Source organism: Lithobates pipiens, unplaced genomic scaffold, assembly GCF_037356315.1.
Source record: "Lithobates pipiens isolate NorthernLeopardFrog02 unplaced genomic scaffold, aLitPip1_a1.2 Scaffold_18, whole genome shotgun sequence".
Lineage (NCBI taxonomy): Eukaryota > Metazoa > Chordata > Amphibia > Anura > Ranidae > Lithobates > Lithobates pipiens.
The window spans coordinates 485,917,995-485,945,485 of NW_027507758.1; the positions used below are offsets into that span (position 1 = coordinate 485,917,995).

General features: G+C 43.2%; 1 protein-coding gene across 3 annotated transcripts in view; it reads left to right on the plus strand.

The window, feature by feature from the left end:
- The window catches only part of SCLY (selenocysteine lyase), a 51,997-nt gene extending 40,236 nt beyond the window's left edge, over window positions 1-11,761 (plus strand). For 2 of the 3 annotated variants that reach the window (XM_077488495.1, XM_077488494.1), the window contains 3 exons: window positions 4,568-4,667; window positions 8,586-8,661; window positions 10,532-11,761. In XM_077488495.1, the coding sequence (XP_077344621.1) occupies window positions 4,568-4,667; window positions 8,586-8,661; window positions 10,532-10,739 (384 nt within the window). In that variant the 3' untranslated portion in view covers window positions 10,740-11,761. The remainder of the gene's footprint in view (window positions 1-4,567; window positions 4,668-8,585; window positions 8,662-10,531) is intronic. The other variant, XM_077488496.1, reaches the window with a different exon arrangement.
- The last annotated feature ends 15,730 nt before the right edge of the window (window positions 11,762-27,491 follow it).

Genomic DNA, 27,491 nt, shown 5'->3' on the forward strand with positions numbered 1-27,491 from the left:
TGTCCACAATTTTTTTTCTTCCATTTAAACCTCACAATTATGGGCAAGACCAGTAGTAGATTACCGTTGTAAACACACAGATCCACGTCCTGTAAGGGGAGAGGAGAACTGATTGTATGTTCCTTGTACAGAGGAAAACCAATCGGTCTCCTCCCTTCATCAGTCCCCTCCTCCCACAGTTAGAATCACTCCCTAGGACACACATTTAACCCCTTCAGCACCCCCTAGCGTTAACCCCTTCCCTGCCAGTCACATTTTTACTGTAAATAATATAATCTGTGCATTTTTTATAGAACCGATCGCTTTGTAAATGTGAATGGTCCCAAAATAGTGTCAAAAGTGTCCGATCTGTCCACCGCAATGTCACAGTTGCGATAAAAAAAATCCCAGATCGCCGCCATTAGTAGTAAAAAGAAAATAAATAAATAATAAAAAAGACAAATTTATCCCCTATTTTGTAGACGCTATAACGTTTGCACAAACCAATCACTATACACTTATTGGGATTTTTTTTTACCAAAAATATGTAGAATACATATCGGCCTAAACTGAGGAAAAAAATTGAATATTTATTATAGCAAAAAGTAATAAATGTGTTTTTTTTTAATTGTCACTCCTTTTTTGTTCATAGTGCAAAAAATAAAAAACACAGAGGTGATGAAATACCACCAAAAGAAATCTCTATTTGTGGGGAAAAAACGATCAAAATATAATTTGTGTACAACGTCACATGACCGCACAATTATCATTCAAAATGTGACAGCGCTGAAAGCTGAAAATTGGCCTGGGTAGGAAGGGGGTGAAAATGCCTTGTATTGAAGTGGTTAGAAAAACAAGTATTTAATTGTGGTACATTCCACCTAGTACTGCAATGCAGTGTATAAATACACCACACCACACTACAATAAAGTCCCTGTCACATGAATAAGTTACATTCACTCAACGGTATGATACCTAACATCTTCACTTTACTCCGTAAGAATTATGTGGCTCCTAAGGCACCACCAATAAACCCTAGTGTCGGTAATGTCAGACATGAAGTGCCTGAGATAGATCCTACCCTGCACGTCCCACATTTCACCGCAACAAAAGCAGGCAGTTCAAAACATTTCAACAAGCAAAGGGTGTGATGGGGGATAGGAAAGAGGGATGAGGGGGGAGAGTTCACAGGCCTGAACCTTTTTTGAAGGACAAAGACACATAAGGGGCAGTGGAGGAAGGGTAAATCTTCTTCAGAGCTCTTCTTCCTCTGTAAAGTCTAGAAGGGTATAGTCTCTGAGCATCCTGTCCCTCTAAAAGATAAAGAGCGTTCTGGTGCAGCGCAAAATGTCCTTAAAGCAACACATTATTCGCCAACCTTCATTGGTGTCCTTTTGTGAAAATGCACCACAAAATAGTCTGTTCAACACCCCAAATTGGATGATGGCTGTCTGTAGCACAATGTCTTTGAGTTCTGGTTCCAGAGCCCTCAACAGGTCCTGTGCAAAGGGGCACTCCCAGAAAACATGCAAAGCAGTTTCTTCATGGATGATATAAAAGGGGTTGTGCCCGTATCTGCAGAGGTTTCTGGCATGCATAAATGTCCTTAATGGCAAGCCTCCTTTGATTGCCATCTATGCTAGATCTTTGTGCCTGTTGGTGAGTCTATTTTTTTGACTGTAACCATGTAGCAGATCTTTTGATGGACAGTGGGTTATAAATAAAAATGTATTATTATTATTATTATTATTATTATTATTATTTGAAGAAACACTCCTCCAGACCATCTTGCAAGTGGCTAGAGGTAGGCCAGAAACAGACTCCTCAATGTCCTTGTCTCTGGTCAACTTGTAGATAGTCTTTGGCTTCCACAAGTTGTGCCTCACTCCTTACAACCCCTACTCCTTGTTATACTTAAAAGTAATACCAGGAAGTGTCCCATTTGTCCTATCCAAGGGCCCTCCAAAGTAGCAGGAGAAAAAACAGGAGGTGGAGTTTCCACCAGAGTAATAATCTTGTCGATCAAAGTCTTGCGGATGTAGTTGCAGACAAAAAACATTGAGTATGCTCTTACTGCCTTTGAGGGACTCCTTGAATTTGACTATCCACTTTAATTTGTCCATCCTGGAGCCCCAGATGAAGTAAAACATTGTCCCGGAGATGGCCTTTCAGGTGTTGACCCGGGGTGGGGGGATCAGTCTGTCCTTCCAAGATTTCAGGCCAAACTAGATTTTGATTAAATCTGCTCTGATGTTGAAGGGGATGAACGCAGTGGAAGGCAGGAACCATGCTTCGAAAAGCATGGCTTCTGACTTTCCACAGTTGACTTTTGCCCCTGAAGCTCATGCAAATTCTTGCAGGTCTAGACGAAGGAGCAGAAGGAACGCTGGCCAGCGCAGAGCACTGTCACATGATCCATGTAGACTGAGCAGTTGACTTTCTCTCTGGATCTGATGTGGTGATCTCTCTGAACTCTGAATTCCGTCTGAAGCATTTAGCGAAGAGCTCTATACAACAAACCAAAAGCATTCGTTTTAGACCTCTTAGTCCTCATCAGTGCAATATTTTTTAGGTTTTAACTGGCTCAATGATTTAGGGTATATAAGCCCAGTGGTAGTGCACCTGTTAAAGCATTTCCTAACCCCTCACCCCCCAAAAAAAAGATCCTGTTCCCTTAACCTCCTTAGTGGTATTTCCGAGTGTGGCTTGGGGTGAATTTTCAGTACCAACAGTGGTAACCCAGAGCCATACTCGGGATTGCATTGCAGGATCCAGGCAAAGTTACTTACCTTGTCCCCAGGATCCTTTGATGTCTAACCGGCTGTGTGTGCAAGCCGTGTCTCCTCTTGATTCATCACAGTGCCGAGCTCCGTTCCCTGCGAGCGCTGCGACGCATGGGGACAGAGCATGGCACCAAATTCAAAAAGTTAAAAGCACAATACACATACAGTGCACAATAATCTTTACATAACTGTATCAAATTATTTCACATGCCTATTGTCCCTAGTTGTTTGTCCAGTGCCCTGCATGCAGTTTTATATTATAAATACTGTTCTTTCTGCCTGGAAACTGGAGATTGTCCATAGCAACCAAAATCTGTCCCTTTACATCAAAAGCGTTTTTAGACCAGCTAGAAAACAGCGATAATAAATTAGAATCACTCGAAGAATTGAGCGATATTGATTTGTGGGGAAATCCATCATCAAACGCTGAAAGTAATGACAGCGACAATTCTGCAACTGAGCAAATTTCAGTGTTTTTGATTTAATTACATTATTGAATAATTTTTTATTATATTATTTGTTATAATTATTTATAGTTATTTATTATATTATAATTTATGATTTGGTGTTTCAGGGATGTCTACTAGACTCTTGACAGATTTAAGTGCGTTAGTCCTAAGAATTACAGGCCTACAATATAAAACGCCAAATTTCCATGCAAAACATTGTACCGCTTTGAGCATCAAAAATCTGTCATAATCATACCACCAGGGAGGTTAAAGCATGTTATATAGCACAGTGCTTGTGCTGTGTAATTGGACCCCTGTATCACCTGAAATACCTGGCTGATCCTGCCTAGCTATGCCCTTCCCTCTGCAAACAGACCATGATAATCATGGCTGCTGAGCCCTGATATCATGGCCGTTTGCGTGCCTCCGTCAGCCACAGCCTGGTATCTGTCTCCTGTGTCCTTCTCCCCCTCCTCCCTCTCCCCTCTCTGCCTGTCTCTGCTCATAAAATGTGCCCACCCCCCCGGTTCCTGCTGCTCTAACTGCTCTTATATCTTCTATTACATCATCCCATCCTCTCTGCACCATTATAAGAAGTTTCCCTATGCCTGTGTTCAGTAAAAATACTGCACGGTTCTACCTGTATGAGCTCTGCTCCCGCCGCTCAGCTGATTGTTGGCGGCTCTGCGTGCTGTCCCTCCTCTCTCCTCCCCGGCTGATGTCAGCAGGAGGGCTCAGCCCTGTCCACTGCAGTTGTGAGCCGGTGACAGAACAGAGGAGAGGAATCAGCTGTGGAGCTCATACAGGTGGAATCGTGCAGTTTTTTTTTTTTTTACAGAACACAGGTACAGGGAAACTTCCTAAAATGGTGCAGAGAGGATGGGATGATGTAATAGAAGTGGGTTAACAACCACTTTAAGGTCACCGTGACCATTAGGTTGCCAAGAGGTGGTATAAATGGAACCAAAAACCACACTTTTAAAGTACTGTGAAATACAGCATTGTCTTCTTATAACACTAGCTGTTTCTCCTTATAGATAAGTGGGTGTAGTCAATCAAATCATTCTTTTTTGCCCTTGTAGACATCCGTGCATCCGGAACCATTGGTTTATAGCGCATATATAGCCACTGGTAACAGAAATCAGAACAGAGGAACCTCACGCAAAAATTCCTTGCATGCAAATAGTGAAATAGTGTTTCCTGTGTGGAAGTAAACTTAGGACCTCAGCATTGCAAGGCAGGGGTGATAACCACCTATCTATATCCACCTAACGATATTCTTACATATTTATATTGTTGTTTGTTACAGTTTATGAATTCCCTAACATTAGACTTTTAATGTAAATATATTTCTAGGCAGTATTTGGTGACAGGATCCGATTTAACTCTCACTTCCCTGGCACAAAACGTCTTCCTAACACATGCAACGTGTCACTGCTGAAGCCTTCTGTCCTAGGTAATTATTTCTTTATTAATTGTATCTTTGTTCATTCATCATCATTATTATGCACAGTTGTGCACTGCAAAGACTATAAAATGTTACACTTGAAGCAATTTTATTGGTCTTTTTCTTTATACAAATACTATTAATTTGAGGCTTATTATTTATAACCCATACAGAGAAGTGTCATTTTGTATGACAGTCCTTTAGATTGTAGTCACATTTTCTCTTTGTCACTGATTTTAATCACAGTGTTACATGTCACTGGTACCAATACTGGTATTACAGCATGGCATTGCCTCGTGTCCATCCCATTGTAGCTCTTGCATGGCCTAAAGTCACTCACACACATTCCAAAATGGAGACAAATGTTGTTTTAGCCCAGTGGTTATCAACCCTATCCTCAGGGCCCACTAATGCAGGCCATACACGGTCGAATTTCGAACGAATTTTCTTTTCAAAATCAGAAAATTCGTTTTTTTTGTGATCCGATGATGCCACCATTGATTTTCGAAATTCGGCCGACCAAGCCTTCAATTTCACCTCATGTTGTTACAGAAAAGAATTTTCTTGGCTGGGAATCTTCTTTTCTCTCCGTAAATTTTCGTTTATTTCCGTACATTTTCTTTTCTTATTACGTTTCTCGCACGATTTTCCCATCATTGATTAGAAAATCGTTCGTTTTTCTAAAAATTTCCAACATGTCCGATTCCTCAAATTTTATTTCCGCACGAAAATCGGCTGTTGCTGCAGCCCACTAATGGTGCGAAATTCATACGAAAATTCTTAGATACGATTTTCGAAAGAAAATTCTTTCGAAATTCGAACCGTGTATGGCCGGCATAACAGGCCAGGTTTGCAAGATACCTGAAATACATCACAGGTGATATTTGCTTCTCAGTGATTTCAGTATTCTAGTCTGCATCTCCCCAAGGTAATACACAAAACCTGGCCTGTTAGTGGGCCCTGAGGACAGGGTTGATGACCACTGGTTTAGACAATCCATGCCTGTGTGTAGGTCAGAGACAGCTTTTGACTTCCATTGGATATGCACTTGGATATCTGGCACCCAAGATGGAAAAGTTGGATGTACCATCATTATGTATAAGTGATTCTCTTAATTTGTCCTCTGCACAATTTGGGTGTTGCCCTGTCAGATTTGGCTTTCACAACAAATGACCAGATTTGTTGCAGATCAGTTTGCTTTAATAGGCCTTGCTAAACTATCACATCAGGTTGTATGCATGGTCTCGCTGCTAGACATGATTTTCCTAAGAAATTCTGTACCAAAGCTGTACAAAAATAAATATTTGGGCTGCCATTGCTGACCTTTCCTTTTGACTATTTTAATTGCCTTACTGCCATGCCAATGCTTTGGCCTGTGTACTGCCTAGGTCACTGATCTGGAATAAATATACATATTAGTGACTCTGATATCGTTGGTGGTACTGATTTCAATGTTGCCACCCTAGGTTTTCTGGGTCTGCTATTCAGAAGGCTGCTAACATTTTCAGTAGGAGATTGGCAATGTAAGCCTGCATTTTATTCTATAATCAAAAGAAAAGTGCAGGACTTTAAGGGCAAACGCTTGTAGACAATGTATAATGAAACATAGAAAATGTATTAATTAAAGATTAAAAAACATAATGGTGCAAAACATCATCATACATAATAACAATACAGCATATACATATAGTACCATGCTCGAAAGAGCTAAAGAAACTTTGAAAGAAACACTTCTCCTATAGCCCAATGCGTTTTGGGATTCTTGAAGTATATCCCTTCTATAGGGCCATAGAGAAGGTAGAAGTGGTTCAAGGTGCTCTGGAACAGAGAAAACAAAATATGCGGTTCAAAAACATAAACAGAGCTAAAATTGCATCAACATGTGGAACACAACAGCCGTAAAACGTGCACATATCAGTACTGTGTCATGAAATCATATATTCCTAAAAGGTTGAAATGGAGCTGAGCAAATAAAGAAATGCATTTCCTGTTGAAAAATGACCAAATGGGTGGGAAACTCCCTAGGCTCAAGAAGTCCCTCACAGGGATCCCCAGAAAGGGTCTCCGCAGCCAACTCAAAGAACCCAACGTAGGACTGGCACTGTGGATAGTTAGTCCTGCCAGAGAAAAGATATTTGAACATAATAATGGCACATGTGAATCAATAAATAAAGGGGGAGGGAAAAACCATTAATGTTAAGATTGAATATTACATGGGCGAAACCAGAGAGTACATGACGAGGTTAAACATTGTTGAGATTATGTAAAGCAAACCAAAGGGGTTTATCTCCTCTTTGATGTAAAAATCTACACTTATATATATTGTATACATACAGACCCTTTCTGGGAAGCCTTATGAGGGACTTCTTGAGCCTAGGGGGTTTTTCACCCATTTGGTCATTTTTCAACAGGAAATGCAACCTTATTTGCTCAGCTCCATTTCAACTTTTTAGGAATATTTGATTGTATGACACAGTACTGGTATGTACAGGTTTTGCGGCTGTTGTGTTCCACGTTGACGCAATTTTTGCTCTGTTTATGTTTTTGAACCGCATATTTTGTTTTCTCTGTTCCAATGTACCTTCTTTAGGTTTCATTATAATGCCTACAAGAGTTTGCCCTTAAAGTCCCCCTGGGATTTTTCTTTTGATTATACAAAATACTGGGATGTTGGCAACAAAAAAATGGAGCGTTTTCACTCTCCGTAGTGGTTCTTCCTCTATAATGCATTTTATTCGAAGTCTCAGATCTGAGCATAGACATGTATATTTTGTATAGACTTAAACCCGTCGGCCACTTTAAGAGCTATAGGGGGCATGCCAGAGTCGATGCGCATGTCCGGCAGCCGCAGTGTCCACCAGATCACTCCTCAGAGAGCCAGAATGGGGATCTGTCAATGTAAACGGAAAGATCCCTGTTCTGTTATGGAAGTAGAGAGAGATCTGCAGTTCCTAGTAATCAGGAACAAAAAAAAAAGCGCTGATCACTGCCATTACTAGTAAGAAAAAAAATTATAATAAAAATGCCATAAATATATCCCATATTTTGTATGAATACATATTGTCTAAAACTGATTAAGAAATTCGTTTTATTTTGATATTCTTTGGGGATATTTATTATGGCTAAAAGTAAGAAAATATTTTTTTTCTAAATTGTTGCTATTTTTATGTTTATAGCGCAAAAAATAAAAAAACGCAGAGGTGATCGAAAACCACCAAACGAAAGCTCTATTTGTGGGGAAAAAAAAGGACATAAATTTTGTTTGTGCACAACGTCACATTTACCTTTGAAATTTGTAAGGTGAACACAACCCCCCCCCCCCCCCCCACCATTCCTGCTAACTTGGAGCGCACCGATCACCCGCTAGGAGACATCGGGTCACTGCCTCAACGATCTGGGGCTTAGAAATCTCCCGCAGCTTAATCTCCAAAATGTACCTCATAAGGAAGTACATTTAGGAGGATTGTAATTGGTCGGCACTGACCAATCAGAACCCATGTAGCCCTTCCTATCAAGAGGAGCAGCAGGGGATTTCAAATCCCTTGACCTGTACATCAGCGATACGATTTGTCAGTGCGGGGGAACGCTGGACTCCAGGTTAGCGGTACCGGGTGCAATGGGAAGGAGGTCCAGTGTAAGTTCACCTTACAGATTTTCTGTAAAGGTGAACATACTGTACACTTTAAGCACTCCACACTAGAAAATCAACACTTTCATGGGCATTTATCAAACATTCTTGAAGCTTTTTCAGTGCTTCAAAACCCAACGAAAACACGTCATAAATGCTGTAGGAACGTTAATGCACATTGCTTCATTCTTTATAATCGACATACACGTGAACAAGCCTTTAGCGTGGACAGTTTTTCTGCACTACAAAGCAAGATCTGTATTTGTGTGACCCAGTTCTTTATCATATTTTTCTTGAAGGACGTGAATGGCTGGCCCATTGTCATTCTCTTCAGGCAAGTGTTGGAGCGGCTTGTCACTCAGACCGGGGAGACAGGTAAAGAGGAATTCTGTTAGTTTATATAAGCCACAACTTTTGTTTTTTCATTTTGGATAGCATAGGGAAGGGTTAAAACCCCTGCCAGGTCATTTCATTGTCGTCTGTTGCTGTTGGGGACATTTCTTTTCACTTGCTGTCCGAGACATTGAAAAGGAATTTACAGTAAATCTTCCAAAGTGCGGAAGATTCCTTCCTTAAGCTGTCCATGCATTCATCATAAAATCGACCACTTCAGCAGGGACTGGCCGACATTCAACCCATGTATGAGAACTGTGATTGAACAGAAATAAATATGTCGATCAACTTCTGTTCAACCAGCCTGTTGGAAAATGCCCCTTCAATCTGCACTGCAGGCTATAGCCTGCAGCTCTGATCAGTGTATTCTGACAACAGAGAAGCCACCCTACTGTCAGAATACAATGACATAATAGGGAGGATTCCCCCATCCCTCTGGCTGAACATAAAAAAACGACTTATCCATGGCTTGCTTTGGACAGAGAAACCTGTCATCTTAGACATAGATTTCTCTGTTATAAAGTTGCCCCTTATTTGGGGACAAATTCTACATTTTTAATTTCCCCTCATTTTCATTCTCGTTGACAATAGTCACTAATATGAATAGAGAGGTTGACCACCTCAGTGGGGATAAAGACAGCATTAAAACACTTTACAGAGGGTCCAACTTTTATCCAGCTATACAAAACAAAAAAAAGGGTCTTCCTAGAGATATATTTTAAGTGCTATTTATTTCTAAACTGTACCATTACCTTAGTTTACTGTCAGAAAAATTAAAATAATTTTTGGGGAAAAATGTATGTTTATGAGCTTCCATAATCGCTTTCTCATTAAAAGGGTGGAAGAATTGAACCTGTGTGTGACATGGTATAGCTGAGCTAGTCTAAACCAAGAAAAAAGAAAAAGAAAAGCTATTTGGCTTTAGTGCAACATGAGCTTCTCTTGCTTTCACCCATTTAGGCTCTCCTGTCAGCATGATGAACATTTTTCAGTTCGTCAGATGCTGGACTGTTTAAATCTGTCCCTATGCAAGATATAGATCCAGTGCTGGCCACACAAACGGACATTTCAACCACTTTCAATTTACAAAAACCACCTTTTGGATCAAGGCAACCTACCAACATCATTGGAACATCAATAGAAGCTGTTGGTGGTATGCTGTATTGATTCGTTTGGGCATTTTGTAGTTGAAATTGGCATGTGTATTGTCAGTAAAAAATAATAGTCTGTATTTAAAGTGGAACTAAACCTTATACTTTCCAACCAAGAAGGCTGCCATCTTGGCCTCTGTTTGATCGGTAGCTACCATGGTTCTGCACATATGATCAGTTATGACACCAACCATTTAATGGTTTGAGAGTTTGCACAAGCAAATGTGACAATTACTGTAGCATCTCTGGCATGTCAGGAATATAAAAGTTTTTTGAAACAGTTAAATCAATGGGTTTCTTTCTGCTTTAAACAATAAAAATAGCTAATTTTAAAGCAGTATTTTAATTTTTAACTTGACCCTAGTTTTTATTTTATGTTTCCTCATTTTGTATATTAAAATATCTGAAAATAAAATGCCAGATTTTCCCATAGAAACCAGTCAGATTCCTACCTTCATTTCCTAACTTGTGCTAGAAAAATCAGCTGGAGTTTGGATGCCATGGGGGACACAACTACTTTTTTATGCATGGAGCTCAGTTTTCTTAGAAAGGTGATCACTGCACAACAGTTTTGGTAACTGACCAACTCTCCATTTGTGTATTATATTAGTATTTCAGTGTTTCAGGCGGACCTGTCAGTTTGTAGTAGGCATTGCATTGAAAATACACTTACATGTCACATCTTAAACTTTTTCCTGCAGTCCTTCCCATGTACTGCTAAGCAGTGGAATATCCCAAGAATCCGCTCGTGGAGCTGTTCGTTTGAGTGTGGGTCGGGAGACATCAAGAGAAGATATAGATGTGGTTGTTAGGGATCTTGAACAAGCAGCACAAAAACTGGAATGCAAAGAGTCGAGTAAGAGAGATCTGAAAACAAAGGAATGGGACAGAGAGGAGCTATGCTTATAGCAATGAATATTAGAAAAAATATTAGAAAATATTAGAAAAAATTGAAAGTTGACAGCCCTTTAATTAACTGTTGAATAATCAATAGATGCTTATGTAACGTAAACATATTTTTCTTTTTTGTTAGCATAAAACAGCCCATACATTCAGTTTTTTCATTCAGCCAGGGGTTGACTAACATACACACACATACATACACCTATATACATTTACATACACTAACACGCACACATAAACTTGCACATGCACATTCATATACAGTATATCACCATTGCATACACATTATTTATCAACTGGCACATTTCCTTGTATAGACATTTATATATACATACATTTGATATACATACTTTTTAATTCATTTAATCAAATTTCATTATACACACATTCTCCGCTATTGCACATACCTAATTATACTTGCATGCACTCATACTCACATTCACTCTATACCCACACATAGTCAATCAACTCATCATTTTTATTGACTGCTTCTTATTATTTTACTTTATATTTGTACACAGATTTGGGCAAATTTCAATTATGCACACATTTCACTTTATGGCATTGTGTAGTGGCTGTCCGACCTGCTCCCTGGCCACTGTTTCCCGTGGGCCCTGTTTCGAGCATTGCCCGCCTCAACCCCGGTTGGGATCACTTATGCCATGCCACTGTTTTATCCCACTCCCTGGAGCTGGCCTTAATTTATGGGCTGCTTTGCAAGTAATACTGAAAGTGCTTCTTTTTATTTCCTCCTCTCTGCCTTTCTCCTATCTACGGGGAATAGTGGATCCCTATAGGCATTGCAATCATTTATCTATTAATTTTTTAGCCCATTCATGCATCCAACTCCTGATGATTGGCAACAGTCCATGAAACTCGTTGAGTGTTCATCTATCTATATCTATTTAATATATCATTTAAATCATGTATTGATTATTTGTATGTATCTGATTGTTTATTATTTATTTTGTCTGTCACAAATCATGTTCATCAATTTATTCTTCGCTATTAAATGTATTATTATTATATATATTGCGTCTTTATGACTATGTTCTGTATCATAAATGCTTCACCGTTATCAGTTTTATTATGCTTATTATTATTATTATGAATTACCCCTCTGGGATTGTGATATTCAACTTATTCATGTTCATTCTATAGATTATCACACACATCAACATGTCTCATGTAAAGTCTCAACCCCACTTATCTTTGTTTTCACATAACATTTAGGGATGGAGATATGCTGATGTTGTTGCTCTAGGTTGAGATAGGTCATATTCATTTCAAGTAAGGCCTGTAGATAGTCGTCAGTACAAATGAAGTATCTTCAAGGCCTTCATGGTTTACAGCATTGGTGCTCAACCAGTGGCCCATGAGCCCTGATGTGACCCACAACCTCCTGCTCTGGGATGGCAGGTTGGCAAGCCCAGATTGCGGGTTGCCGACCTGCCACTTCAGAGCGTCAGAGTTGATGGAGCCGGTGCCAAAGAAAGCAAGCGGCTGCAGAGAGAGCACGAGTCACATAAACCGATGCTTCCTCTATAGCACCGGCTCCTGTCCCAGGTGAAGTGCATTTGGTATAACTCCATCTGGAACAGGAACCTTTCTAACAGCCAGAGATGCCAGCGGAAACTGAAAGATAAAAGGCCAGTTTATTATGCATCACAGTTTAGCAATGGGCATATTATGTATTAAACATCATAGTTTTTGCAATGGGCATATATGAGCACTTAAAAAAGGGTTATTGGACTGCTTTCACACTAAATTCAGGACCTTTGGTGCACTTTCAGAAAGTGCACAGCACCTGCACGATAGAATGGAACTCCATGGCAAAACACAGCTAACCCGCAGGAAAGCCACAGGTGCACTGTACTGTACCTGTGGGCAAACATCAGCACATCAATGTAAAAGCAGTCTTATATGGGCCCACGACAGTAAGGGCTTATATAAATTTGTGGTTTGGGGGCCAGTAAAACCTCATATGTGAGATCTGTTTTTGCTACAAACCTCCAACCACTAGTGTAGTGACAGGGGTCACAATGGTGACCCCATCCCATGCTCCAGGCATCTGTTCTACCTCCCTGCCACATTCTGTTTTACACTTGGACAACAGGGGCAGTGTCACGTACCTGACCCGAGGCCAATATGCAGAGAGGGGCTCCACTTGCAGCTAAGTGCAGTATACCCCTTAAAGTGGAATAGTAGGTATAGTGCCCAAAGAAGCACAGGTTGCTGGCAGGGTCTGGACAACCAGGGCAGATGATCACCTGGAGACTGTGGAGGATCATTGAGTAGGTAGCAAGGTGAATGTCTCTTAGGGAGCTCTGCTCAAGGCAATCCGTGCTTCTTGGAAAGCATTGTTTTCCACTCATTCCCCTCACGGATCCGAACAAGATTATAGGCTACTTGCAGATCTAATTTGGTGAAGATCTGAGCGGTTCAGAATCTTTGGAACAGTTCAGGAATGAGAGGGAGCAGATATCTTTTTTATGGTGACTTTGTTAAGCTCTCTATAGTCAACACAAGGTCTCAGTGAGCCATCCTTTTTCTCAACAAAGAATATGCCAGCCCCAGCAGACGTAGAAGAGGGATGGATGAACCCTTTTTCGAGATTCTTGTTAATGTATACCTGGAGGGCTTCCAACTTCACTTCTGATAGAGAGAATATTTGTCCAAATGGAATTTCAGCCCTGGGGAATAACTCTATTGGAAGGTCATAAGGCTGATGAGGTGGGAGGACGTGAGCCCTCTTTTTTCAAAGTTCCAGGAATTCTTGATAGGCCGACGGAACATTCTGATGTGCACTGGTTATGGGCTGAACGGCGAAACAGTTAGCAGAACTACTGGAACCAGGGACAAATTTGATTGACATATCTATATCCCAGTCAAGTTCTTCTGAAAGGGAGGCTTCAAAGAACTTTTTCACATTTTTATTCATGAACTATTTCACTTCATTGAGTTTTATTAGCACTCACGGTGCTTTCACTTGGTTGTTTCAATATTTTGTGTGGATTCAATTGAATATTTTATTGTCTATATAATTTCATACATTTATTCATTCTCACCTTCATTGTCATGTTCCCACCCATGGGGCTACATGTTTGAGCGCTACACATTTGTCCACAATCGCCAGGAGCCTGACCCCCCCTTCCACCACCTGTAGGGAGACAGGAAAAACAAGGTGAGGAGGGGAAGATCCAGAGACCGCCATTCCCCTAGGCATCTGTCAAGCTGTATCAAGCCTTCCAAAGTAGCTAGAGTCTCGACCCGAGCCAGTTCATCCTTAAGAGTCTCAGATAGTCCTTGGCGGTACTGGTATTTAAGAGCATCTTCATTCCAGCCGGTGTCAGCAGACCACTTGTGGAAATCAACAGTGTAATATTCCACTGGACGTTTCCCTTGTAGCAGAGTATGCAAGGACGACTCAGCAGTGGCTGTACGCTGAGTATCATCATAAAGTTTTGCTATCTCCTCAAAAAAGGTGTCCACAGAATTGGGTACAGGGTTCTTTTACTCTAAGGCCGCGTACACACGCGGGGACTGTTCGGCCAACTTTGTCCGCTGAACAGTGTTTCGGCGGACAGTCCGCCCGTGTGTGGGCTTTCAGCGGACAGTTTCAGCGAACAGTCCGCTGAACAAGGTTTTTCGGAATTTCCGAAAAACTGTCCGCTGAAACTTTGTTTCAGCGAACAGTTCCCTCGTGTGTAGGCTTGTTCGACAAACTAAGTTCCGCGCATGCTCAGAAAGGATTTACACGCCGAAAGTTATAATGCAGTGTGTAGGACGTCGTATTTTTCGTCCCGTCGTACGTGCCGTTCACGTCATCGCGCACGGTTTCAGCAAACTGTTCGTTCGTCGTGTGTGGCCATGTCCGTCCATGCTAATTTTTAGCGGACTGTTTGCCGAAACTGTTTGACGGACAAAGTTGGGCGAACAGTCCCCGCGTGTGTACGCGGCCTTACAGGTTATAAGCCCAAGTTTGAGGTTCTTCAGATAATATTGAAATAAAGAACCCAACTTTCACAGTCTCAACAGAGAAGGTTTTGGGCTGAAGGGCCAGGTACAGTAAACAAGCGCTCTTAAAAGCCCTGAATTTCTTCCGATCACCAAGGAATCGTTCGGCCATTGGTGCTTGTGGCTCAGGAGGAGAGACCAGTACTGTATGAGTTGAACTGGCACACTGTGATGAGGAAGCTGATGCTGTGATGGTAGATGGTGGACTGGGATCAGCAGGAGCAGGTGAAACCGTCAGATTCTGCAGATGACCTTCCAGTTGGAAATGGCCTTCCTAGAGTCTTTGTACTGCCTGGGTAAGGGCAGTGACTTGCTGGCTTAGAGCCTCCAGTGGAGAGCCACCTCCGTTGGCCTTTGACATGGCTGGATTGTACTGCCACATACCTAATGCGAGGCCAATATGCAGAGAGGGGCTCCCCTTGCGGCTAAGACCCCTTTCACATTGGATGCATTTTTCAAGAGCTAAAGGGCTAATAATAGCGCCCATAAAGCACCTGAAAAATGCCTCCCCTGCAGCCCCAGTATGACGGCCAGAGTGCTTTCACACGAGCGGTGAGCTTGCAAGACGTTAGAAAAAGTCCTGCAAGCAGCATCTTTGGGGCAGTTTAGGAACAGTGTATTGCACTCCTAAACTGCTTTTTGGGTGCATGTAACCCTTTCTTCGGGCACTAGCAGGGGGGTAAAAGCACACTGCTAGCGGACAAAAAGCGACACTAAAATGACGGTTTTTAACGCTAATGCAACGCCACTGTGAGCGTGAAAGGGGTCTAAGTCCAGTATTCCCCCGAAAGTGAAACAGTAGGTATAGTGCCCAAAGAAGCACAGGTTGTCGGCAGGGTCTGGATAAGCAGAGCAGATGATCACCTGGAGACTTTGGAGGATCACTGAGTAGGTAGCAAGGTGTCTCTTAGGGACTCCAGCTGTGCTTGAGGCAATCCTTGCACTCAGAATACAGAAGTGAAAGCCTTGCCGAGTGTCATACACAGGTGGACAAGCTGGTAATAGATAGCTAAGTCCATAGGGCAAGGAGAAGAGGTCAAGCAGGTCTGGAACAAGCCGGGTCACAATGGGAAATCCAAGAAATAGACACAGAGGTTCAGGAGCACAGGCAAGCTGACGACAATCCAGCAATTTGCAGGAGACAGCAGCAGCCTTTTATAGGCCAGCAAGAGATCCCACCTGTCACGTTATGCATGCACCATTGCACATGCATACACAGATTTGCCAAACTTCTGCCAGTGCGCATCTCTGTACTTGGCAAGATTGCCAGTTCTTCCATGGCCATTTCCCTGACAAGCAGCGGGAGGCAGCGTATACAGGAACCAATTCTCTCTATTTTTTTGCTGCAGCCGCTGAAAGCTGGCTTCTCCTCCTCTCCCTCCTGCTAGCATTTAGCACTGGAGTAAAAATGTTCATTATGCTATTTAAAATAAAATAATCCAAATTCTTAACAGTTTCATTTCATTGTGGCCCATGACCAGTTACCAAATCACCTAAGTGGCCCTCGCTCTTCAAAAGGTTGAGCACCTCTGGTTTGTGTGCATAAGGCCGCGTACACACGGGCGGATTGTCTGGCCAACTAAGTTCGTCAGACAATCCGACAGACAGTCCGTCCAAACTTTTGAATGAACGGACTTGCCCACACACGGCACTTTTTGAGCGGACTAATACGGCGGACTAAGTCCGCCATACAATCCGCTCTACTTTTGAAATGAACGGACTCGCCCACACACGCGGAGAAAAGTCCGCTCATTTCGAGCGCGTCTCCAGGTAGGCGGGGCCCGCGAAGGAGACGTCGCTGGCCCCGCCGCCTGGAATGGACTTAAAGGGGAACCCCAACGCCGAAAAAAATCGGCGTGGGGGTGCCCCCCAAGTCCACAGCAGACCCTTGTCCGAGCACGCTACCCGGCCGGCCAGGAAAGGGGGGCGAGCGAGTGCCCCCCCCTGAGCCGTACCAGGTCGCGTGCCCTCAACATGGAGGGTGCCTTGGGGAAGGGGGGCTTGGGGAAGGGGGGGCCGCGCGCCCCCCCACCCCAAAGCACCTTGTCCCCATGTTGATGAGGACAAGGGCCTCTTCCCGACAACCCTGGCCGTTGGTTGTCGGGGTCTGCGGGCGGGGGGCTTATCGGAATCTGGGAGCCCCCTTTAATAAGGGGGCCCCCGGATACCGGCCCCCCACCCTATGTGAATGAGTATAGGGTACAATGTACCCCTACCCATTCACCTGTAAAATAAAAGTACCAAAAAAAAACACAACACACGAGATAAAATATTTTATTGCACAGCTCCGGGGGTCTTCTGTCTTCGGGGGTCTTCTCGCCGGACTCCTCCGCTATCTTCTTGTAGCTCTTTTGCTAGCGGAGGAGTCCGGCTTTCTTCCTCCCCGCCGCCGGCCTCTTCTCCCGACTTCGGGGGTCTTGTCCCCCTCTTCGGTTCTTCTGCCGGGCCACCGCGCCTTCTTATAGCTCTTTTACAGGCGGTGGCCCGGTCTTCTGTCGCCGCTGTCGCCACCTTCCGTTCTTCTTCTTCTTCTTCTCCAGGAGATGTTGCCTCGACGATCTCTCCGGCCGGAATGCCAGAGCCGCGCTGCACGGCCACTTATATAGTGACAATGGGGCGGTGTCACATGGTATATGTCACATGGGTTGGTGTGACATGGTGACCCCGCCCCCTTACGATGTCATAGTCCCCATGTGACATCAACCCATGTGACATATACCATGTGACACCGCCCCATTGTCACTATATAAGTGGCCGCGCAGCGCGGCTCTGGCATTCTGGCCAGAGAGATCGTCGAGGCAACATCTCCTGGAGAAGAAGAAGAAGAAGAAGAACGGAAGGCGGCGACAGCGGCGACAGAAGACCGGGCCACCGCCTGTAAAAGAGCTATAAGAAGGCGCAGTGGCCCGGCAGAAGAACCGAAGAGGGGGACAAGACCCCCGAAGTCGGGAGAAGAGGCCGGCGGCGGGGAGGAAGAAAGCCGGACTGCTCGGCTAGCAAAAGAGCTACAAGAAGATAGCGGAGGAGTCCGGCGAGAAGACCCCCGAAGACGGAAGACCCCCGGAGCTGTGCAATAAAATATTTTATCTCGTGTGTTGTGTTTTTTTTTGGTACTTTTATTTTACAGGTGAATGGGTAGGGGTACATTGTACCCCATACTCATTCACATAGGGTGGGGGGCCGGTATCCGGGGGCCCCCTTATTAAAGGGGGCTCCCGGATTCCGATAAGCCCCCCGACAACCAACGGCCAGGGTTGTTGGGAAGAGGCCCTTGTCCTCATCAACATGGGGACAAGTTGCTTTGGGGTGGGGGGGCACGCGGCCCCCCCTTCCCCAAGGCACCCCCCATGTTGAGGGCACGCGGCCTGGTACGGCTCAGGAGGGGGGGGCGCTCGCTCGCCCCCCTTTCCTGGCCGGCCGGGTAGCGTGCTCGGACAAGGGTCTGTTGTGGACTTGGGGGGCACCCCCACGCCGATTTTTTTCGGCGTTGGGGTTCCCCTTTAAGTCCATACCAGGCGGCGGGGCCCGCGACGTCTCCTTCGCGGGCCCCGCCTACCTGGATACCCGCTCGAAATGAGCAGACTTTTCTCCGAGCAGGAAAAGTCCGCTCATTTCGAAAGTACAGCGGACTGGCACACACACGGGCGGACTGTCCGCTCAAACCAAGTTTGGACGGACAATCTTACGGAAATTCCGTAAGACTTTGTTCGTCAGACTGTCCGCTGAAAAAGTCCGCTGAAGCCCACACACGAGCGGACTGTCCGCTCAAATGTGTTTTGGCGGACTAAGTTGGGCAGACAGTCCGCCCGTGTGTACGCGGCCTAAGAAATCAGGTTTATTTGCTCTAGTATTTAGTGCAAATGAATAAGACCCACTATATTGGCAAAGCACAAATAACCAGTTGATTATTCTATATAGAAATTAGAGAACCTCTGATTACCCATATACTTTTGTGACGCATATATTAGCTATTTCTACCACATAAGCCAATGTTATCGAGTGAATGCAAATATTTAAAGCTCCAGATAAAAAAATTGGGGACCGTGCAGGCCAATGGGGTTAATAAAATAGTGGAAAGGACAAGAAAATAATAAAGGATAGATGGAAAAAACATATGATTCTGGTGTGAATGAGCCTTTACCAACAAAAGTGGAAAACCGGTTTGCTTCCCCTCTGAGAATTGGCTATCAGGAGATCCTCCACTCCTAATCCCATTGATTAGGTATTGAAAGTCCCTGCTAAGCAACTTTGAGCCTAGTATTGCTGAATGTCACTTGTCTTTAAGCTATGATGATGAAGCCCAACCTTTGAAAACCCAGTAAAAGGAAATGGGTTTGGAGAATGGGCTTAATTGCTCTGGAAAAAGCTGTTTGGCAGAGCCCTTTCAAGCAACAGAAAAAAAAAACATGCAAGAGAGCTGCAAACTGGTTTCAATATAACCCTTTTCACTCATTCTACTCATCAGCATTGCTTTCTTTTATATTCAAATCTTTATATGCAATAATGGACATTGCAAATCTGCAGCAAGTTAAATGAGTATATATTATCTTTATCTGCCTGGCCTGCCATAAGACAATAAAAGGAAACAGACACTGCGAGTATGCTTAAACATTAATGGTTACTTGACCAATATTGATTCCCTAGTAACTGGGGACATCACACAAGGTAATATTACTAGGGAGTCTTTTGATAGAGCTGTGTGCTGGCTGGACAGTAAAGCTATCAACCAATCAGCTATGCCGACTAACAATGAGATGTTTCTCTAATGCATGTTGTAACTGAGACTTGTATGTGATGCAACAAGCTAAGTACTTCCATTTGTATGTATTGTACAGATACGCTGTTCTAGAACATGACTCTGAACATAAACTACTCTGTCACTTAAGCTGGATACACACTATACAATTTTCTGCCATCACCAATGTAAAAGTAGCTTTAATATAATAAGTAGAGAATTCACAACATATAGGGGGTTATTTACAATAGGCAAATCCACTTTGCACTACAAGTGCACTGCAAGCGCACTTGGAAGTGCAATCGTTGTAGATCTATGGGGAAGATCTGAAATGAGGGGAAAGCTCTGTTGATTTTATCATTCAATCATGTGCAAACTAAAATGCTGTTTTTTTATTTTCCTTGCATGTCCCCCAGGATCTACAGCGACTGAACTTCCAAGTGCACTTGCAGAGCAAAGTGGATTTGTTTTGTAAATAACCCAGATAGTTTTGACTACTGTCCACATCCTGTTCCAGCGCACATTTTACCCCACAAAGGGCTTAATCATGGTCTCCATGATTAAATGATTAAGCCCTTTGAGGAGTGAAACAGCAGGAGGTGGACAGGCAAGACTATATGTTTTGAATCTTCTACTTATATTAAATCTGGTTTTACATTGGTGACAGCATTATTGTGCAGCCTGTTCATTTCTGCGATAAAAAAACAAGGATTTTTAGTTCACATATCTTACAATACATGTCTAAGCTGGCCAACTGGCCAAATCCCTCTATGGCCAGTCCCTAACCTGTTCTGCAAAATGCAAATGCTACAGTGGACACAATGCCACCATGGGGAAAACAGACACAAATTGGAGGATAGCCACTAGGTTTCCGGTCTGGCCACTGACCTGCAATGCAACAGAAATAAGATATACCTGTGCTCCAATCCCAATAGAGTGTACATATATATATATAACCCATCAGGTGCAAAAGGGGTGTGACCACATGTTAACACTAGAAATTCTGTTTGGAAAAACACTGCATACTACTCTATACACTTTCTAGCAAAATGTGCAATAAAAAAAAGGGACTTTTAGTTCACACATATTGCAATGCATATTTAAGCTGGCCAACTGCATCAAAGTAATCCCTCTATGGCCAGTCCCTAACCTGCTCTGCAAAATGCAAATGCTATAGTGGACACAATGCCAGCATGGGGCAAACAGACACAAATTGGAGGAGAGACACTAGATTCAGGTGTGGCCATTGACCTGCAAAGCAGCCAAGATAAGATATACCTTTGCTCCAATCCCAATAGCGTCTACATGTATATAATCCATGTGCTAAAGGGATGCAACCATATGTTAACACTATTCTTTTATTGAAAATGTGCTCACATCTCTTTAGCACCTGATGGATTAAATGCATGTACAAGCTATAGGGATTTGAGCACAGGTATATCTTATTTCTGTTAATTTCTGCTTGACAAGCGGAATAGCTAGGTGGGTATGCACTTCTGCAGGTGCACCTGATGAGAGCTGGAGGTACAGGGGAAGAGGCAAGTTTGGAGCAGCATAGCTACTATTGATTCTACAAGCTTTGAGAAGTTTATTGTTAGGGTTTAAAAAAACTTTAACGGATCTACTAACAAGAGGCTTGAGTATCATCTAAGTCCCTGTACACACGGTCGGAGATTTTGCCAACCAAATCCGTCGGATTTAGTCCGACGGATTGTGTCCGAAACTGTTGCATACACACGGTCGGGCCAAGTTGGGCGAAAAATCCGATCTTTCAGAACGTGATGACGTAATTTCATTACGATGGGACTACATTCAGGCTAGTAGCCAATAGCTTTGATGTAGGAATTTGATCTGAGCATGCGTGGCACTTGGTCCGATCAAAATGCTATACACATGATCGGATTAGGTCCGACCAGCCCAGTTGGTTGGGAAATATTTCCAACATGTTGGAAAATCGGGTCGGACGGAGATTCGGACGGAATCAGTCCGATGCATACCACACACAGTCGGATTATCTGACGACACGGTCCGATAAGACGCATTCCGACAGATTCTCCGACCGTGTGTACAGGGCTTTAGAGCCAGTGACAAGTACTAAGGTTGGCCATATATGGGTTGCTTTTTTCCATTGGCTGTTCGAAAAGAAGCAAACAAATTCCCCCATCCACACAAATGAGTTGGATGGAGAATTCTTGCCCATTGCACTAATCTTCCCCATTGCACTATTGTTTTCTGACAGCGGGGATTCCTCCACTGTTGGAATTTACTTATCAGCACTGCAGCCTATTGGCTACAGTTGCTGATCGCATGAAAATTCTCCAAAAGTGCCATTCGACAGAATTCGATTATTAAGAACTGGCATATGGCTTTACATGTTACATGAAGTCACAGGGTCATTTTAACAGTCAGGTAATTAATATATTCAAAAATAGATAATTGGCAACCCTACATTTCTATTACAACAGTTTTGCTTAGAGCCTGTGATTGTTGTATTTTATGGCTGATCTAAAGCCCTTACATATGGTTGCATATGTAGACGAAAAATGCTCAAAAATTTGTACAGAAGCCCAAAATGACCTTTATACAGCACATGGAAAAGCTTTTTGTTAGTGTGTAACATTTCCGACATATGTCAGGTGCTGTTGTGAACTGATGTTTGGCAAGTGGTTTATATTTAGGTGAAAAATTACTTGTTGGTAAGATAAGATAAGCGTGAAGAGAGGAGGAAAGTGGTGGTTTGATGATATACAGGAGCAGTGGTATGCAGGAATGTGCTTACAGTTGTAAGCCTCTCACAGAATCATTGTACCCTCTTATGGAAAATCCCAGATCTTCCTCTTATGAAGTAACCCTATCCTGATATCATTGTGTATGCCACAATACTGATACGTTGTAAGCTAAAAACCACTGAACAGCCGCACATGCCGAAAGTCAGAGGATGCTGCAGTAGGCAATGTGAAGACAGAAGCCACAATTGACTCTTATCTATGCATTATCTAATGTTGTCATTTAGTTGGCAAGGCAGCTTACAAACACCCTTATGAGAATCACCTTAGATACCTTGCCTATGAAATGTTTTTTTCTACAATAATATATGTATGATTAGGCTGGTGAATTACATTTTGCTGATGGCACCAGTTCAGTGTTTGTGATATCTATTAATACAGAGAGTTGATTATAGTTTTAGTGACAGAAAACTATTACATTGTATATACAGAGTGGATATTTGCAGCATTAAACCCCATGAAATAGACTGCACTGGGCTCCTAGGCAAAGAAGCAATTTGCACTTGTTTTAATGTTCATATGCTCCACATATGGGATAATTGGCCATTAGAAAATCACAAATATGGGCAATAAAATATGGGCAATAAGTGTATTGAGCCTGCAGCTGTAGCTGCTTGTTTTCCCTGGCACATTTTGCCATTAGCTACTGTATACTGTGTAGCTGCACAGTCAATGGCGGTGTGTTATGTGATATTTCAAGTAGCAGTAGCAGGCAGTGGCCTTACCTTCCCATCAATAAGTCAAAGTGCACAGGCAATGATGTCTGCTACTGACCAATGTAGTGGCCATAACCCGTTGCAGGGTGGCCTTTACTGAATGGGCTTACCGGTTACCTTCTCCCGGCCTGCTCCTCCGCGTCTAGGGGCTCCCAGGGTTGATACCCAACGACTTGTACACTGACACAGATAAAGTCCTTTCAAAAGGTTTTATTTTGCAGTAGAACTTTCACAAAACACAGACTCTTAGCCCTTGTACACACGGTCGTAGAATCTGTCGGAATGAGTCTTATCGGACCGTGTCGTCAGATAATCCGACTGTGTGTGGTATGCATCGGACTGATTCCGTCCGAATCTCCGTCCGACCCAATTTTCCAACATGTTGGAAATATTTCCCGACCAACTGGGCCGGACGGACCTAATCCGATCATGTGTAGAGCATTTTCATCGGACCAAGTGCCACGCATGCTCAAATCAAATTCCTACATCAAAGCTATTAGCTACTAGCCTGAATGTAGTCCCATCGTAACGAAATTACGTCATCACGTTCTGAAAGATCGTATTTTTCGCCAACTTGGCCCGACCGTGTGTATGCAACAGTTTCGGACACAATCCATCGGACTAAATCCGACGGGCAAAATCCAACGGATTTGGTTGGCAAAATCTCCGGCCGTGTGTACGTGGGCTAAGAGAACTGATTGCATGGGTGAAGAACTCAGGCACCTTGAACTGCAGGTTTAGCAAAGTCTCTACTTCCACCCGGAGAGTAGCCACTCACAGCTGGGTACTTCAAAGCTGAACAGACCTCTAGCCAGAGATCATGGCAGTCAGCACGTTGACTCAAAACTTGAACAATCAACTGAAGGCGAACAGGAACCTTTTTCCAACCATACCTGGAACGTTTCCCGCTTCCTTTGTGGTACTAGAAAAATTTGAACTCATCAATGTCCTTCCCAACTCAGTAACCAGGCACTTCTCAGGATGCCACTTGACGGCCCTCCTCCGAAGAGTCCTCCCCCGGTCACTTCCACGAGCTCTGGTGTCCCTCCAAGCCGAGAGCACACCCGGACACTTTGAATCCTCCCCAGGGGTGGACTGACAACTCATGGGGCCCCTGGGCAATAGGAGATTATGGGGCCCCCAGGCAATCCGAGATTATGGGGCCACACAGTATACACAAACACACACACAGTATACAATCACACAGTTTACACAGACATGTTTCTATTGGCTGAGAAGGTACTGGAGAAGTGGGGCAGCTATAATCTCAGATATAAACACAAATTTTTACATACTGTCCCTGGTTTTACTGAGACTGGCAACCCTGATGGGGCCCCCTAGTGGCCTGGGGCCCTCGGGCGGTGCCCGAGTGGCCCAATGGTCAGTCCGCCCCTGATCCTCCCTCAGTTACAGCGCCTCAGACCAGCAGGTTCCGAGACTCGGGAACAAACGGATCCCTACCCCAGACCAGACAGGTCTATCAGGGGCCACTAACAGGAACATGCTGCGGGATGTCCAACACCCCATGACCGGGACCCCTCACGGGGCTACCCCGGTCCTGGAACCAGAACAGACCATACGGGTCTCACGAACAACTCCGAACATGTGACCCACACCTGCTTAAATACCCTCTCCCAGACTCCTCAGTGGGCCCGGCACTCCTGCTGATTGGCTTCGAGAGGGCCATACCCAAACATCCAACCAGGCCTGGTTCTAGCCTGTCATGTGCACCTCATCGTTCACATGACCAGGCAAAACTTCAAACATGGCCTGGCCAGACTGGTGTTAAGGCTTACCTACACAATTAACCCTCAGTACCGTAGGGTCCTGAGGCAAAAACTAAATTTACAATGCGTGTGACATTTGATCCCAAATGTTATCCGCTACACCAAGATATGTTGAGTAAATTGTATGTTGTTTCATTTCATCATTATTAAATCTCAATTTCCCCATACTCCTTTATTTACTGTATATAAATTAATTGATTCAAAACTACTTTCTATTCAGATGCCATAAATGTGAATGCAGAAGTAGTTTCTGGTGTTTTTCAGAGCAAGCATGCAGCTTTTGAAGTCTGAGCTCTTGATCTGCATACTTGTTATACTCTATTGGATGACCATTATAGACAGGCAACTAGAGTTATTAACCTTATAATCACCAAATGTTATGGTAGATGCTAATCTAGTCTTCTGGAACTTGCTGCAATTCCAAAATACTAATGCCATCTGTCTGAAAATATGGAAACAGCATATATCCTAATATTGCCGCCCATATTAATTATGAATACCATCGCACAGTCATGGTTACATACCCACTATATACTGTTCCACTACACTGGACTATAACAACTTTATAGACAGAGCTGTATTTCTGTTTCAATATTTAAACATTTCCAAGAATAGGGTTCACAACGCAGGTGGAGCATATCAAAACATTAAGAACAGGTATAAAAGAGGAATCAAATATTATACGACTAGTTATTTCCAACACAAAGGGATGCCATATAAATTTGAAATCCAACATAAAGAAATAAGGTTCTTATAGAGCAAACAGCAATCCCACTCAGAAAACATTTGAACCCATACTTCGCCACCACCCACCAGCTCGCCGACATGGGTCGTGAATGTACATAATGTTCAACTACAAGTGGAAGCAACACAATTAATGAAAAAGGAAGTACAAATCCAAGAAAGAAAAGGGGGGGGGGGGGATGCCCAAAAAAAAAAAGGAACAAAAAGAAGAGAGAGGAGGAAGAACAATGAAACAATCAAAAGGTGAAAGAAAGATTTGTCCGAAAATAATTCCCAAACAGAAGGGGGAAAGGAAAGTTGGGGCTTATTGAATGACAGTGAACACATACGGGATAGTATAAAATTTAAACATTTTGTTAAGTAAGTATGAAAAACATGGTAGCAGATTGAGGTTACTGGTATTAAACTAGCTCAAATCGTGTGGTGGTTAGTCACAATAGACCAATCAGACACGTGCACATACATGTGGGGACATAGACAACATAAAACAATTACAAAAAATGTCCGGACGCCAAGTAAATTGGTGCTGGTTATACCTACTCGGAAATATCGAGTAATCAGCAACTGCTGTGAGTAAAATAACCCAACACTAACTCCCTTTAGGCTCGAGCCATGAAAAAGGATGGGTGGGAGGAAGAAAGGGAAACCATGGAGTCCAATCAGTCCTGTGTGTAAAAATAAGGCTTAGATGCAGCAATAATAAAGTCAGTGGCACAGTAGCAAGTGGACCTTGAAGACAGAGTACCCATCAAAAATAATAAAGGCTTCAATATAAATCGAATTTAGCCTGATTGTAGGTTATTATGCACTACATGGGAGTACAGGTGTAGCGTTGGCGTACTGCATTGATCATACATTACCACTCCTGATTGCAGATATAAGGCCGGTCAATGTAATTCATCCTCCAGAGTAGTGCGACTTCAAATTAGCTGTATCACCTGGTCTATAGGGATACCTTCCGGTCGGATGTCGCCTGAGAGAGCAATACTTCTAAGCTGATAAAGTCTGCTTCCACTGTTTCTCATATAGGGGCTTCTGTAGGTCCATGGAGAAAAAGCCTCTCATTGTCTTCCCTCTACCCTTTACAGGGAGTAGTAACCAATCGGTTTGTCAGAGGGTTCGCCACAAGGGGGGATACCATCATAGAGTGGTGTAAGGGCAGAAATGATGTCAACGCGTTCAACAATGCTATTGCGTAGCTTCATCTGGACATTGGGGCGGTATGCAAGGACTCTTTTTATCATCGTCCATCCCTCGAACATGCCCACCCTATGGAAGAACGATCTTAAAGGAGCAGCACATGGAAATGTGAAATAACAGGATCTTGTGTCATTTGTTAAATTTATGCATTTAGTTTGCCATTTTTTTTCTCTTTTTCTTCTACTTAAAGAGACTGCAGAGTTCATGGGTACAGGGCATCTGATGGATGTAATTCAAATGTCCATATCAGAATCAAGAATACTGAAAATTTAAAAGGAAATGAGGGTATTTCAGGAAACAAGAATGGGGATGATTTTTGAGGATAAGGAGGGTGGAGGGGAACAAGGGAAGTGAAAGTGGGGGGGGGGGGGAGTTATATTTCATAGCTTTTGACCCACAATTACAGATGGGACATAACATGACAGACACTCACTACTTAGACCTCAAGAGTGAGATTACTAGTAAGTCTACTGAGCCAAGTAAGCCCACTGAAGGAAAGATTGCTTCCTATGTCTCAAGAAAGCTGGAAGTCGAGATACTTAATACAAGGATCCGGTCAAATTTAGCAGTCTTATCCTGCAAGATACTGACCAGCTTTTCTTTGAGCCTGATCCATATCAGTTTATCTTTCATAATAGCTAAATCTACCACTGGTTTCTTCCAAGCAGTCGCTATAGCGATTTTTGCCATGAGAAAAAGTAAGTGGAAAAAAGTATGAACATGCTAGGGAACATCGACGACAGGCTCGTTAAGAAGAGCCACCTTAGGATTTT